At 36.7% G+C, this 17,599-nt stretch overlaps 1 protein-coding gene across 3 annotated transcripts in view; it reads right to left on the reverse strand.

Moving 5' to 3' along the window:
• Positions 1–4,460: 4,460 nt before the first annotated feature.
• Positions 4,461–17,599, reverse strand: part of CCDC171 (coiled-coil domain containing 171) — a 162,113-nt gene continuing 148,974 nt past the window's right edge. For all 3 annotated transcript variants that reach the window (XM_053932309.1, XM_053932307.1, XM_053932306.1), the window contains one exon: positions 4,461–4,752. In XM_053932309.1, coding sequence (XP_053788284.1) covers positions 4,711–4,752 — 42 coding nt within the window. In that variant the 3' untranslated portion in view covers positions 4,461–4,710. The remainder of the gene's footprint in view (positions 4,753–17,599) is intronic.

A 17,599-nucleotide genomic window follows, 5' to 3' on the forward strand; every position in this document is an offset into this window, starting at 1 on the left:
CTGACTGTATTCTAAGCAGGGCTTCTGGAATAGATGATCTTCAGAGCCTTCAAACCTCAGCTCCCTTGGTTTAACTTGGTAAAGGCATTCAAGATCTTTTACAATGGAGGACACTCCCATAAATGCCTATTCAACTTGGTAGTCATTGAATTCTGCTGAATTTGCAAATAGCTAGGAGACAGGAGCCAAAAAAACCCTCTGTACTATTAGTGTAGTAGGAATTGCTTAGAGTATGTGGAGTGATAATCCCATCAGTCCAATAACCAGAATCTTTGTTGAGAAAGAGATACATATGTGTGCACAAAAACATAAACACAACTTGTACTAAGAGCTATAAGACCTAATGCAGGGAAAAAATAATGCATTATACAGTCTCTTTTCAGAGATGTGTTGCTTGGTGGGTAAATAAATTAATATTACTTTTGAGACTGACAATAAAGCCAATCATTTGTTGCACCACATTCAAAAACCACAGAGATTATTTTAGCCCCAACAAATACAGTCTTTCTTCTAACGAAACTAGTTGTTCTCCTGGAGGAGTGCTGAGATGAAGCTGAGATTATACAAGTGGAACTAGTCCTCTTCAAATTCCAGGCTAAAAATGAAAAGCTTTGAAAGTAACAATCAACGTCTAAAGCTCCGTAATTTTCAAAGCAAGGCAGAGCAGAGCAGTACTGTTACTGTACTGTCTTGCTAGATTCTATACAAGCATGACTTTTACTGTGTCCCCAAAAGATAGGGAAAAATATGGTTTGGTAAGCTACAAACTACATTTGTAAACTACTAACAAGGAATCATCTACTCACTTGGAATTTATCTCAAATTTCACTTTACCAAATGCAAGGAAAAGCAACTCAGGAGTATCAAACTAAAGATAATCCAGTTTACTACTCTTGGTTTCTTCACAATGTAAGAAAGAGGAGATTTTGATTACAAATTGGACGTCCGACAGACAAATAAAATATATTTCAAAGTCCCTTCCAAGTGGATAGCTTTAAGAGAAATGGTATGTAACTCACAGTTAGTCAATATTTAAATAGAGTGAATGAGGTAGATGTTCTTCTTCAATGAAAACTTACAAACTAGTTCTTGGGAGAAATGATAGCTTTTTAGATCATCCTATTAACTACACTCAGTTTGCCATTGTTATGGTCCCTGTGAAATCACATAAACCCATGTCTGGAGCTGTAACTGGAGGAGCTAACTAGCTAGTTAGCTAACTAGGAGCTAACTCCTAGTCTCAGTAAGATATGGATTTCAGAAAGAAATCCTTTTTCTATCTCTACATGCACAATACCACATAGACTTGCAATGATGGGAAAGGGACAAGTAGGCTGCAAATCCTCAGCAGTTTGAGACCATATTGCGGCATGGGTTTTCGCTCTCCCCGGCTGCACGCGGCTCTTGGGAGCCTGGCTGTGGCGTAGCTTCCACGTGCTGCCGGGGTTTGCTGCCGCGGGTTCCCGGACACGGCTCTGTGTCTCGGGCGCGTGGGCTGGCCAGCCTCTGTTACTGTGCGCTAGGGATCCGGCAAAGAGGTAAGGAATTTGTCCATTTACTCCGTGCTTGGCAGGAACGGTTTATTGGTCACGTGGCGCGGTTCGATGGAAAGACGCGACCGCTCCCGACACTCGCATGGGAGAAAATGGCGTCTGACTGCCGGCGGGATAGGGTTTTATGGAGGGGCGGGGCGAGAGGATCCACGGCCTGCCGTCCAATAGGGGCGGCTGCCGTGGCGGTGACGCCAGCAACAGCGACCAACCAGAGAACCCCGCAGGGGCGGGCACCGAGCCAGAGCGGGCTGAGCGGAATCGCGTGGCTTGGGGTGGCCAGCACGGGGTTTCCCGGGGCCGGACGGCAGGGTGGTTACAGGAGCAGCAGAGGGGTAAGAATCCGGCAGCGGGCAGCATGGGGCCAGAAACCGCGGGGGGGGGAACAACACGGGGGAAACGCGGGATTACAGAACTTGACTTATTTTAACATAAATTAAAAACCCTAATCTAAACCCAAACTCCGGGATGCAACACCATATAGCAAAAAATAGGCACTTTCTCAAACTATACAGCACCATGAGAATATACTTTAAAAAGTGCTTAAATGCATCTATTCACAGTAGAGAGGAAAATTAACATTATATATTAAAATGATATATTCTTTTATTCTTCATATTAATAGATCTTTGACATTGAATTTGGAAGAGCAGAATACAGTACTTGTGGTGCCTTTAAGAACAGCCACTGTCATGAAACAATGGAGCCAACCCACTTGGAGGGAAATGAAAACTTCTTTCTTCAGTATTCAAGACTAAATACATAAAGAAAAGGAATGTTCTTCCTCTGTCAGCTGACTCTTACATGTAAGAGTTCTTCAGGATTTATTATTTGGCATTTCACGGCTCTGTATTATTATACACACATACATGCACAACAAGGCTGTGAGCAATGGACTGCACAATAGAGAATACCTGAACACTTGAAGCTCCCTTAGGTTAAAGGCCTTCTGTTGAAAATTAACAGGCCTATTAGGAGTGTCTGGTTTGTTCAGCCTGGAGAAGAGAAGACTGAGGGGAGACCTCATTGCAGTTACAACTTCCTCAACAGGGAAAGAGGAGGGGCAGGCCTCCTGCCCTCTGTCCTCTCTGTAGTGACAGTGACAGGACCCAAGAGAATGGCTTGAAGTTATGTCAGGAGAGGTTTAAGTTGGATATCAAGGAAAGGATTTTCATCCAGAGGGTGGTTGGGTACTGAAACAGGCTCCCCTGGGAAGCAGTCACAGCACCAGCCTAAGAGAGTTCAGGAAGCATTTGAACAGTGCTCTCAGGCACATGGTGTTACTCATGGAATTGTCCTGTGCAGGGCTAGGATTTGGACTTGATGATTGTATCCAACTCAGGATATGCTATGATTCTAGAGTACCTGAAAATAAGGGTAGTTGGAAGATTTGTTCATTTTAAGTGATACATCATTTATGCAAATAATCTTTTCCATCCAAAGTGGAATTTCAGTAGTAGTCATGAAGCTTTAAAATCAAACCCTACATTTGACATATTAGAAGAAATTACAAATTCCACAATGCATAATATTATTTTTCTAATGTATCACTGGCCCATACTGAGAAACAATCTATTATATAGATTTTGCATTCGATTTTTTTTGTCAAAAACTACACAGCACATAAAAAGTTAATAGCACTAGGGAGTTCTGTGATTAATATGAAAACAAATGGTATATTAAAAAATTTCTTTTGTTCTTTATTCACAATGATGAAAATGCTAGGATTTAACCTTTAAGGGTTAAAGAGTTTAATCAATGTCAATGTCTGATCTTCTGAAGGCAATAAAGAACAGTCTGTCTAGCGATACCCAATAGAACATCACTTTGTCAAGCCACAAAGCACCCAAAAGCTTGTCAAGTAAGTTACCAGAAACCTCTTTGTGGTTAGAACTCAGCTCCTTCCTGCTTGACCTATTATTTGATATTTGACCACTTGGTTGCAAGACACTTGCTCTTTCCAGCTGAAATGTCACTGGGGCATCTTGTCAGCTCCCCGACATCTCGGCCTGACATACAATTTTACTTTTGTGTGCTACAAGGCAGAAAATGCAGGGCAATGGCCTTGCTTTAAATTCTGTCAGCATCAAAGATGGGCGTCACTCTTGGGTCCTACCAACAACAACAAAAAAGGAGTCTATTTGAAGGTCAAAACAGCCATTACTTTTTAGTCTTTCAGCTTAAACTAAATACATTACCTGCAACAGTGGTTTGGGAACTGTCCTTATAAAGTATATAAACATATCATCAGAAATCCTCTCTCCACAATTGTTCTTCTTTCTTATGAAATGCAGACCTGATAAAAGGGTGAGTTTTCAGCGCCTGCAGGGACCAGATTCAGTGGTTAACTTAACTTGTTCAAATAGGCAAGTGGTATCATGTAGCTTTACAAGGAGCAACCTGACCTTCTCACATTGACCAGCAGTGACATTATTGTGCAGGAAGAGAAGCAGTCACATCATTTCTGTTTTGCACAACCTGCTTAAAGTTTGCAACTAAATGCTTGTCTTCAGTTGAGCTGACAAGAGAAAAGAGGGGGCTCAGTGAACCATGGCAGGGCTGCCATGAAATGACAGGAATCATTGGCATACATTTCAAATAGCTCTCTCAATCCTATTAAAGTATTGCAGTCCTGCTTTAAAATAGACAAGTATGAAACAACTTTGATAGATAGAGACTAAAATGGCTTATTGATTTTTTTTTAAGACTGAGGAAAATTACCCAAAATGTGTCATTCTTTAACATTTAAAAATATACTACATAAAAAATGAACAACTGCAATAAATAAAAGTTTAAAGAAATAACTGCTTCAGTATGCAAAACTGACAGGTGCAGAAATGTGAACATACAAATGCACATTTTCATAAAACTGTAAAATTAATGTCAAAAAATAAAAATGCTGAGCTACAGTTCAAAGATAGCAAAAAAATTACACTTTAATTGCATCATTTTACATTAATATAATTTTTCCCTTCTAGAAGATTATTGATACTAAGAATCTGAAAATCCATTTTCCATTGTTCTTCTGGGATTGGATGTGACATCCAGACTGAAGAAACAGATTGAAGACAGTCTCTGTTTTGCATAACACTGTAGGATGTGTCAGGTTCAGCTTGCAATGCCAAAAAGTCTAGGATAGAACTCTGGTCAGGATTCATTTCTAGCTTGGAGCCACACTGATGTTTGAACTACCTCTTGTTTCCTGGAATGATAAATAAAAAATTAAAAAAACAATGCAAAAAGAGAATTTATATTTACTGTTAAATTCACAAAGGGTATGTATATGAAGTATTTGCAAGTGTTTGCTTCTTGTTTTAAACACTTACTTTGGTACCTGAGAACCAATAGTCATATTTAACAGAAAGAAACAAAGGATATTTTCTCAGGTATTCTGCCCAAGTAAATGTTAGAAAAAAAAAACCTACTGTATTTGAAGTGCTACAAATACTTATAGAGAACTTTTACTCCCTCTTCATTATGATTATCAGATTTCTATTTTATCAAATAAACACATTTTTTCCAGTATCCCTGTCACTGTTACTAGGAAACACATGCCATGGTAACTATGGAATGTATTTGGGTTTTTTTTTAAATATATTTTATCATCAATTGAAATCAAACACTTAATACTCTCCAAATGTTAGCCTGTAAGAAAATGGTCAGAAAATACACACTGAATTCACATTGATGGGAACATGATTCATATTTCAATTAGTCTCAACATTCAGTCAAACAGATAATTCAACATTAAAGAACTTCCAGCACCAAACATCAGGCATCGTACTTTGAAACATTATGGATAATACCAGTATATCAATACTAACAATTCTTCAAAAAATGGTAAAGAAAGACATTCTGTATTCCCCTAAACAAAGAAAAGAAAACTTAATGCCATGTAGTTCTTCTGTCCTTTACCAGTGCACTACACAGTGAGAAAATAACAAAAATTTCATCAGGTCTTATAATATGTGAAAGCATCACATGCAAACCATAATTATGGAATAAAAGAACTAACACACTGAATGGTCATTTCAGTATCTTTGAGGTTCAGAACACTCTCTCTTCAGCATTTAAGGAAAAGTATAAATGCATATATAAACACACACACATTGAGACATAAACCCATATCTACAGACACACAAACTAATATATATCTGGAGAGGCTGAAGGGTGTGTGTATATTCATATTTCAACAAATCCAGTCTCAAGCATATGTATAAAGACACATTAGTGAAAGATTCCCCTTTCCTCTGTTACCATTGCTGAAGAAAAATCAGTTGTTGCCTCTAAGACCTACTTCAACAGGTCCCTTTGATTATGAACTCTCTTGATTTCCTGATTCACCACAAGCTATATTGCAGCCACTGTAAACTACTAGGTTATGTTAGACCTTAATTAAGAACTCATACAGTAGCAAATTTAGATGACTGTTTCAAGTACATAATTAAAATAAGGTAGTGCCCTGAGTTTTCCTATATTTTAGGTCTGCCGAGGATGAGATAACCAGCAGGACTAGCAAGTAAGATCTGTAACACTAGTTTTTCAGTCCTTCTGGGCCCAACTCTCTACCAAACGAGAACCACTAAAAAGCCAATGCACAAATAAGATCTCAAAGTACCAGCAGACCTGAAATGAGATCTCAGTGAAGGCTAATACACCAATTAACAGCCTCTTTTTTGCACACTATAATCAGCTGACCACACACAAAATCATCTTTAAAATAAGAATCATTCATTAAAACCATTACAACAGTATTGAAATACACAAACAACTTGTGATGTTCTAAAAAAACTTCCATATGTAAAAAAGAATAAGTCAATAAGCTTCAAGCTACAAATGGGTTTCACTCTGCATAACAAATATTGAGGACAAATTTAAACATATTGGTTTGTACTGCTTTCAACACCTCAATTTATCAGCATACCACAATGAATGAAAAATCTCATGCTATGATTACACTCACATATTACTCTTTTCCAAGCGGTAGTGAGTTTTTTTTTTTAAATATGGCATCAAAATCCCAGGAAAGAGATAAGAAATCAGATTTCCTGTGAGAGTTGCAAAAAAATAAAAAAATTATGAAACTTAATGATTGGCAGCAAGTCAATAGACTATGTTACACTAAAAGCTTCACTCCTGGGGAAAAAAAAAAGCTCTGGTTCAGTTATCTAGAGCCCGTGCTGTACTTCTTACAAAGAACAGAATTCTAGTCACTGAACAGAAGGGAAATCAGATTTAATAGCAATGTTATTGATGTAAAAAACAATTTTTGTTTTGATCCAATATCTTTATATACCCTCATGATGAATAAAAAAAATAGTATTCTATAGGTTAGAAGAAAAAATACTCAGAACTGTTATAATATTCATTTTCTGAACACATACCTTTACAGAGGAATTTTAAAAGCAGTTATAATTTCCCCAACAGACCTCTTTCATCATTACTGTATTTAAACACCTTTCTAAAAAATGTTTTAAATTGACAAACTCAAATGACTATGCCAGAGCTGTGGTGATAATCCATCATATAAATACGCATTTAGGTAATTTTTAAAAGAGGAATTATTTATCTGAAATAAGATGTTTGTTCGGCACCTTTATTTACCCTGTAAGCCAAACATGACTCTATCTGAACTGCTGCACTTCACTAGGTAAATAGATATCTAGGACACATACATCTAGCAAAAACATGCTTTCAAAATATTTATGTAATATAGTAATTGGTCATGTCCTGTGCACATGTTTCAAAGTTGATCACCTAACTTTATAAAACACGTTTTCTTGAAGACAAAATATGAAAAGTTACTCTATATTATGGAATAGTTGCTTTCTAAACTTTAGTTAAGAAAGGACAAGATTTAGGCATGGACAAGATTTTCAAAGCAGTTCTCCTTAATTGTTGCTCTGTGACTAACCTACAGTCAAATTTAAGATCTAGTTTAAAGGTTGTGTCATGACATATGAGCTGTTTTACCACAGTTAAAATTCATTTATAGTGGGTTGCTTTATTATGATGATATTGTGATGGAATATTTTGATACCATCATTTATTATATCCTTATATTATGTTTTTATTGTAATGTCAAGCTACCAAAAAGCATCATGCTGTGATCAAAGATGCCCATTTTGCTTTTGTATATCCATATTTGTGGAATAATATGCACAGCTGGACACTTGATATTAGAAGACTATGCATGTGTTGTGACAGTGGTACAGATAATTACATAAGGAAATAAACAGTATACTTGTAACAGTTTATCTTCAGTTGTAGGAGAAAAATCTACAGCTGAAGCTGCAAAATTACTCAGAACAGTTTCAGCCTTCAAAATCTACACGAAGGTAATTTCACTGGAGAATTTTCACAGCTGTTCAATTTCCCTCAGCTACATATGTTACTACAAAAAGTTCTTCCACTTCTCAGGTTTTCCATCACTAATTTTTGTCACTTCAAACCGCTTTCAAATTCTCAGTTTCAAAACACAGTAGCCCAAACTTCTCTACTGATTTCTTCTGACATGTAACATGCTACCTTCTTAAAAAATATATTGTTAGAAAATCAGAATAATAAATAGTGATAAGATTTTTGCGCATTAAGGCTTCTGGTTTATGCATGCAATAACAACCGGCTTCAACTGAGGTAAAAAAGCCATGAAACTGCTTAGAAGCAGAAGAGACCAAATCAGAGACAAAAGGGCATGAAGATTAATACTGAATACAAGTTATGACAATTCCCTACCTGTGTGATGGTGTAGGTGTAATAACAAGTTCAGTGTTATATCTCAATGTAAATAAAACAAAATTGTTTAATTACAAGGCCAAAATGTGATCTGTAATTTGCCAGAATACAGGACACTTAGGTGTGTGAGGATGCCTGCTAGTAAACAGAAATGCAGAGGGAGAGGTCACTTTAGTTTCTTCAGAATTCTAGCAACCCCTAAAATCTCTGGAAAGGCAGTAGTACAGTTTCTCAAGAGTAGGGAGAATTTTAAGTTAAGCACAGATGCAGGGAATGGTGGGGGAAAGTGAGAAACAGTCAATATATTTCTCCACAATTGATTTCTGATACTCATTCTTCTCAGCCCAACTCCAGAACATACAAATACCCAGTAATACCAGTAGACAGCAAATCAAATGGCCAGTAATATTCCTTTCAGCTTCCCCCACCTATGCTATCCTTGCAGCTTGCATCATTTCACTGGTGCAATATCAATTCCACTAAGTGTTAAAAAAAGAACCACCGTCTTCAATAACCATTTTGCAGCACTTATGTGGAAACCCTATTTCCCTATAGAGAAAGATATACATTTTCAGATCATTCACAATCTCCTACTCAGACTGCTACTTCCAAAACTGAGTTGCCTTTTGCCAGGTAATGCCAAGGGACTTCTAGTATGCTGCACCTTTTTTTTTTTTTTTTTCTTTCTGTTAAAAGTAGCTCCAAGAGCCATTTCTTACTTTCTTACTTATTTGAAATAATCAAATGCTACAAATGGGTATTTAAAATGGAGAGTATTACTTGTGGATGGGTGTCAATGTAACACAGTGTTAGTTACAAATTTTTGCAAAGCAGGAATTGTATGACCAAAATTGTAAAGTTTGCTTCCTGTGTCAGTGATCTTGCAATTCTGTATGCTTAGGCAGTAAGACTAAATTGGTGATCTGACACAATGCAAGAAAATGGTAATATTTGGTATAAATTTTAATTGGCAGCACTCCTGCCTGGATTGTGCAGACAATTTGCTATCAGAGAATAATTCAGTGGGCTGCCAGCTCATTCCATACTAAGTCAGAAAGTTAGACACACAACACACTTTGGATGCTGCTAGCCAGCAATACTAATGGCTCTTTTCATTATCAAGAATTCCCTCTTCCACTTTCAGTTTTTAAACAAATATGAGTCTGTAATATAGGGAAATTACAATTTTTTTCTTACTTTCCTAAAGCTCTTGCATTTAATTCATTCAGTGAAATCACACTCTGGAGGCTCAATTAAAAACAATTAAGAGAAAGATTTCATTATAAATTGCATTTTTTTAAAAAAGAAAATTATGTTTCATTCAAATGCATTTAAAACTGGTATGTCTGAAGAACACACAGGATTGGATGGATTATCATGCCAGCTAACACTTTATCTTCAATGTTTTGTTGGCTTAAAGACAAATAACTTGGTTCTGCATTGCTAATTTTGATGTTTTCTAAAGGTTTTGGCTAAATTCCACACACAGCCTATACTGTAAGCCTTTGTTCCAGATCCTTCATTGGGAACAGGGAAGTTTCCCAGTTTTAGGTCAAATTCTCTGTACAGCACTGTTAATACCGAAACTATAGACAAACAAAGCCGTGCTCTTTTTTTCATAGTGAAATTATTGGTCTGTTTTGATTTCAATCAAAGTTTCCAAATTCTTGAGTACTTACTACTTTAGGAGCTTTTACTACTTTAGAACTTTAGTTTTTGCCCATAAAGCCTACCACTGTCTTTCCACTTTCTCATGAGTGGAAGCAATTTCTCTTATTTATTTATTTGTTTTGAATTTGGGTGTCCAACCCAAATGACTATTGCTTTACTTTGTGCTGCATGCTGCAAAAAACACTGAAAGGTACACTACACTTCTATTATGACACCACTCTATGTTTCACAGCAGTGTGTAAGATCATCCCTGCCTTTAACTGATGACTCTCTTCCTTCCAAGGAAGGCTTTCCTACTATATCACTTTTCCCCCAGCTTCTCATTGCCTTATATTGGTATGTCATTCATGGTTCCCTCTCAGCACTCCCTTTCTAGCAAGAAGGGGAGAAGGGGACTACAATCAGGTACTAAAAGACCAACACCATGGTAAGGCACCACCAGCCCACAAAGTAGCCCCCCCTGCTACTTAGCCTTTTCTTCTGGGAGAACAGTTAAAGTGTTTTCCACTTGTTAAAGTGTCAGACTTCATATTCTCATGAGATATGTATTCAGCCATCATACCAGTTCCTATCCAGTGTGACTGTCTGACGTAAGCCTTCAAAGTTTCATCTGAGTTGCATGTATACTGCTGCTCTAGCAGAAAAAGGAAAGAAGTATATTTACATTCATTTTGCCAAACATTAGCATCTTCTGTCCAATCATTTGAATGCAGAAGTGTTAGGAGAAAACAGCTTAGAGAACAAGGGTTGACACATACAGTGTGAAATCTTAAGGTGCTTGAATGCAATGAGGGAGAAAGTGAGACAGAACCACATTTCATCTCCCTAACTGTGCTACAGTCCACATGAACTTTGTGACAGGTCTCTGTCTCTCAGCCACACTTCACTAGCTTCTGCTGACATTCAGCTGTCAGACAGCAACCCTTTACCATGCCCCTAACATGCTCTACAGCTTCACCCAATTAACTCGCTTTCACTTGACATTGCAGCAAAAAGCTTCATAATAGGTGGTCAAGGTGCACGGTGTCTGCTTGCCCTCTAACTGCTCCCGCACAGCAAAATGCTACCTTCCTTTTTGTCTGTTTGTGATGAACTGGTGCAACTACAATTTAGGCATTCTGCTACTAAATGGAACAAGGATAGTGAACCTTTGCCAGCAGTGCATTTATCTCTTACCAAAAACTATCCGAGAGATAATAATCACAGCAATTTTGGCAAAAAAGGAAATTACAACGATCCAGTGAAATACTTCAATCATTTTATACTTAACAAAAATATACTGTAACAGCAATTTTGTTTCAAGGGGAAAGAGGGGAAAAACTAATTTAAGTGCTACAATAATAGCACTTAACAACATAGAGGAGGAAGGTCTGCAAACAATGAAAGTGTCTTTATGACTCAGCTTTCTTGCATTAAAAAATCTTTATGTATGCATAAGATTAGTTTTTCCTATGCATTTCTGCCAAATACGCAATATTTTAGGAGTATTTTTAGAAATATGGATCTATATAGCTAATAAAACAAATTATCTATTAAAGATATGGAAATCAACATTTTAGGATTCACTTCATAGCTTGTAGAAAAATAACATTAAACACACAACTCACCATTACTTTGCTGACAGATGCCTTGAGAATATTTCAATTTGCTCAGTAGTTGTGTCAAGTATATTTCTATATAAATATATGGAGTAGGTCAAAAAGTCCCTTAAAAAGTCAATATGTATGTAATAAGTACGCTCAAGTGCTCTGTGAGGAAGAGGGTGGAAGAGTCTGGATTGAGCACTGGTGTCTGGATAGTGAAATTATGAAAGCCACTTCAGCCACTATAGCACTACAGTTTCTACTGCCCTTATGGGTTTCAACTACCAGAATTCCAGCAAGACAGGGCTCAAAAGACAAACTGCATAGCCCTTTAAGATTCTAGTTTGCTAAATACAGCAAGCTCACGTAGATTATGTATTCGTGTAGGTTATGTATTCTATTTTCTTTCCAAGCATATCTACAGGGAAAAGTCTCCTTGCAGTTCTCTTTGAAAGGGCATTTTTTCCACTCAAGAATTTTTACAAAAAGAAGCAGACATCAGGACTGTAGAAAGTAGAAGCTCAAGAGAAGTCCTAAGCGTGAAGTAAGGAAAACAACAAAGGAAATACATTGATTAAGATGTAAAGCAGACTCCTCTCATGACAGGAATTTATGGGAAGAACATAGAACCAAACTGTTTTTATGAGAGGTGGTGAAAAGCAGCAAATCATGAAGAATTGGAACTCGCCTCTGGAAGAGGCTGCTAATGCAGAAGTGGATAGTTTTGCAGCAATGAAAAAAATATAGAGAACACCTCAATCAGATTGCATGCAGGAAAATGGCATTACTCAGAATTTAAATGAAGTGTCAGGGACATGCACGACCTCATAGTGAATAATATTACTGTAGATCTTGTAAGTGAATAAATATTATTTTGGTTCACTAGGTATTGAGATTATAATCTGGTGTTGTTTGTAATCCTGAAATGACAAGAGAAATGCTGATGTCGAGATTTGACAGCCTTTACTATCCACGACTGAGGAGTAGATCGAAGTTCACTCTTTGGAGACAATGGAACTAGGACCATAAACTGGATACAGACATGGTTTATGCAACATATCTGCACCTATTTGAAAAGCAGACTGATTGGAATCTCATACATAAGATACAAACACTTGCATTTTGAGTCAGAACACCTGCACAGTTGCTATTAGCCTACCGGCTAATCTGAATCTCAGTTAATCTAAATAACTGTTATTAAACTGAGTAGTCTCTTTAAAAAGATCCTCTAGTGATGGAGCAAAGAATGACTGACTTATACCACATGTTTAGAAGTAAACTAGTGTTACTGGCAATTTAATTTTCTCAGAATGGAGGTTTATTATTAAAATCATCAAGGTATTAGAAGAATAAAGGATTCCATCCTTTTAGCACTGGCCAATGCATGTAGATTTTCTGGATAGCCCACTGCAGATGCGTAGGCTTCTACCTCCTTGCCAAAATCCTGATAAGGCTCCACCCCACTCCACCATAAATTAGGTTATAGACAAATTCACCAGGAAGAGGTACCTTTGACTCTCTGTAGGTTTAGTATAGTTTTCTAAGTTTTGTTTGCTTATTCAAGGCAAGTACTTTAATGTTCATTGATCCCCAGTAAAATCTAGCTGAGGTAACTTCAGGATGGAATTATTCCTTCTCCCACAGATTACATGCAATATATGAAGCAGTGTACCTTCAATAGAGTTCCAAAGGGCAGTTTTATAACAGTAATGGTCAGGGAAAACAGTAGGCTTTCCAGCAATATTGCTTAAGAAGTATAAGTTGATATCTGACTAGCCTAGGAAAAATAATTTAGGCTCTGTTTCAGTTGATGGCTAATACATAGGTCTTCTGTAAATTCAAGATCCAAATTACATTAACTGGGCAAGGAATCAAGCTTATCAGTTATAAACAACTTGAGTGTGGGTGAGCTAGGTTTACTGTCTCTGTTGGTTTTGGCCAAATCTATATATACAATTACATTTCAGACTGAAATTAAGTTTAAAAAAATCTAATAATTACTTGAAGAGTACTTTTTATACTTACTAGATTCCTGAGAAAAGACTCCAAGAATTGTTCTTAGCTCAAGTACAAGATAATATCTTTCTGTGAGGCTGAATATGCAGCTCACATGAGTCCACTAGGCAAATGAAACTAGTATTTCCTGCATACCAATCATATTTTATATGAATAAACATTAAAAAAATGCTAATGGAATTTCATCCTTTCCTATATATTTAAGCCAAATCTATGTTCTGAAAGCAAAGTTAAAAGCAACAAAAAACCCCCAAACAAACAAAAACAGACATGACCACCACATGCTACAAACAAACAAATAAAAGTAGCCCAAAACTCAGAAATCATCAACACATACAACCCTCCAAACTTTCATCAGATATGTAAAACTTCTACCAGAAGAGTCATGAAGAACATAGAGGAAGATTTGGGAAACTGTTTTTCAGCCTTTTGGTTTGTAAAACCAGAAAGGTGTAGTACAATTTTAAAAATTAGGTTTTCTAAAACAACCCAACAAAACCCCCAAAACAGGGATGTTTCAGTAATTTGGTGTGCCTTGTACATTCCAGAATTATACCTTCAATTCCTTTACTCAGAGCTCCCATTGAGATTACAGTCTTCTAAAACATCCCATATTTAAAGCACAGAAAACTTCAGTAAGTTATTAAATTAAATTCAAAATACTTAAAGCAACAGGATGTTTTGACATATACAAATTGAAACTAAATTATATGACTTGATGTGTCAGGAAACTTCACAAAGCCCTGGTTAAGTTACAATGTTTAATGCTCAGACTCCCAAAAGAATGCAACAGATTTAACAGACCTTGTGAAAGGAAACTTGACGTCACACAGGATTTGAAAGACTAACAGGCCCCTGACCATAAGCATATAAGCACCATACAAGATGATCCTTCTCTGATCAAAGGAGACCCTTAGTATAACAAAAGCTGAAAAATTAGTGAATTTTTATTTCATTATTGTGGTTCTGACCTTCAGAAACTGTATGCGTCAAATCATCTTCATCACCTAGCTAGGATAGAAGTCTTTCAAAGTACTGCTGAATATAGAAATTTAAGAGAGGCAAGTATTGCAATGTCAGCTTTGTGACAACATTTACTGAGTCAGCTATGAGTTTATGGGCAAACTTCAGTTGAGACCCAGATCCAAAGGTGTGGTGTCTTAAATCAGTGTGGCTTTAAGAGTTGTATAGGCTTCTCTGAAAATAGGAATTCCTTTAGGAATTCAAGGAGTTACACCATCTGAAAAGGATGAAATGGAATCATTGCATCTTCATAATGTCACTGCTTTCCTAATATCACATGTATCAGGGAAACTCTGCTGATGATTAACCACACTATTTGTGACCATATTTTTAGTACATTTTATTATTCACTGTTCATTTTAAAGGTACCATCCCTTCCACAAGGAAGAAAAAAAAAAAAAAAAGGGCGTGAATTGATTGCTTGAGCAAAAGAGGCTCCTATCTTTTCAAAAGGTGGCATTTCTAAAACAATTCAAAAAACTCCCCAAATTCTTGTAAAATAGGGAAGTGAAACTACAATTTAAGAAGCACATTTCTTTCTAAATCCCTTTCTTTAACTGAACTGTTAAATAAATTGAAGAGAAAAAATGTTATTTGAATAATCAAGGTCATTATTATAATAACATCCTTTTAGCTGACAGTAAAGCTTTTTACCCTGTGGAGTACCCATTTCCCATTTTAAAAAAATTGTTCAATGTTTAGTTTATTCAACAGGTTAAACTACTTCATAGAGTTCAGTCTCTGGAGAAAATAGGTCCTCACCATGATCAACTATAAAAACTGTGCCTTCTTTACATAATGTGGGTTTCACAGAATTCAATTAATATTTTTTTAAATTTAAATAACTTAGAAACAACAATAAACAAATAAATAAATAAATCATAAAACCCTGATGGGTAAATATTAAACAGTGTGTCTTAATTATGTAAGACTCAACAAAAAGAAAGATGAAGATGTAACTTGCTGTCTGCATTCCCTTAAATCATGCCAACATTACAAGAATAAAATTATGTGTTAAGAACAATATTATGCTTTGTGCATAATTGAATTTCCTATCTCTGCAAGTTGTATTCTCTAATATGTTTCAAAGGTTTGGTTTTTCTTCATTTGTCACATTAACTTTTATGCTTAAAGTACAAAATGCAAGCAAATGGAAGTAGGCAAATATATTTATTTTTTCAAGAAATACGTTACTCTGCTGCAAACATGTCACGGAAAGGAATAAAAAGGGTTTTTTCACAGTTGAAAAGGATGGAAACATGCACAATTATAGGAGGAAGCAGAGGAGAAGAGCATTAACAAGCCAATAGGAAAACAATCTGATTTCATAAATTCTAGAAAGGTGCAAAATAAAGTTGACTGCTGTGGTTTGCAGCTATCCTTCTTTACCCTGCTTACTATCTCCCTTTGGCCTAAAGAGGATCCACCCTCCCCTGTGGGGACTATTGAGGTTAGTTCTGACAGTAAAATCTGCTGGGGACAATAGAGACAATAGAGACTTGTGTTCCCATGACCTTACCCCTAGTACAGACTGCACCAGAAGCAGAAGCTAAGAGGAGACAAAGCATCAGAGACAGTTATCTTCTGTGGAGGGAACATTGACTGCTAGCCAGCACCAAATGATCTGGTGGTGGGACTATGATTGCCTCTGCCATCCAGAGGGGAACACAAACCTCTTAACACAAGATTTTCCTTTACAAAACTTAAAAGAGAGTGTGTGTGAGTGTGTGTGTGGGTGTGGGTGTGGGTGTGTGGTGTGTGTGTACCTATATATGGAGTTTTTTTTAATTTTTATTTTTGTTAATGGGTGCATGTAATATTAGCCATGCTACGTTACAAGCTCATGCTGCACGTACACACATTTCTGAGGCTAGCTGAGAAAGAGACAGGCTCCTGGCAACACTGCCCTAGCTCAAACACTAATCTTTTTTTCCCCTGTGATCTAGGCAGTGACCTACTAGTATAAAGTAAACAAGAACAGCAAAAAGACAACAAAAATGGTCTTTCTATTATCTATCATCCTGATCAAGTGAACTGCAATCCACAGGGTGCATCTACACATCTTGTACTCTTTATCAAAGTTCATATCTGAAGATCAGCACTGAATTTTCTCCTTATAAACAGTGCTTTAAATATTTAGCTTGAAACATAAAACCAAACAGGTGTGAAAACAAGAAAATAATTATTCACAACAGTATAACTTACAGGACCTAAATTTAAAATGTCAAGAAAATATCAGAAAGATGACAGACTGGATTGCATGGATTCACTCACCATTTAAGCATCCATGCTAGACTCATTCAGGCACAGCTATGCTTTAATCCCCTCCAAAAATTTCTCAGCGAATTCAGAGTCTCAGAACAAACAGGCATTCCCTTTATGTTTAACCCACAGTTTAGCAGGGAATAATAGAAGCTTCCTGGCTCTCTTTCTTGAAATAACTTCTTCAAAAGGGAGGAGGAAGCACCTTCTGGCCTGAGTAAAAGTCCTTGAGTCCAGAAAGAAGTGAATTTGTCTGCCTTTGTAGAGAATATTCCTTTTCTTCTATAAAGACAGTAAAATTGTGTCCTTGGCTCTGTTCTTTTGTAAAAACTTTTTCCCAGGGTTAAATGTCCTGGTCTGTAATATCCAGTTCTCAAAATAACAGCCTGTCTAGCACTCCCAATACTTTCATTTCTACTGCAGCATTAAGAATATATGTAATAAAATACAAATGTTTCTTTTAATTTGATGTCCTGGAAATGCTCCTTTGATAGGTGTGGGAAGAAGGCAAAAGAAACAGCAATGTGTAGCCAACAGGAAGCAAATGTATGTGGCTGATTAATAAAACTCATTGTGTATTACCAATGAAGCACATTTCAAAAGACTAGTGCAAAGGTATCTAATAAGGAAAAAGCCATCACATGGTTGTCTCCTGACTTACAGTTGCCCTCCACAGCAACTGGGGCATTTCTGAAACATTCTGTTTCAGGAAACCCCACCTAGTATTTGCAAAGAAAATAGAAGACTAGCTCATTCCAG

This window comes from Vidua chalybeata, chromosome Z (genome assembly GCF_026979565.1).
Source record: "Vidua chalybeata isolate OUT-0048 chromosome Z, bVidCha1 merged haplotype, whole genome shotgun sequence".
NCBI classification, from domain to species: domain Eukaryota; kingdom Metazoa; phylum Chordata; class Aves; order Passeriformes; family Viduidae; genus Vidua; species Vidua chalybeata.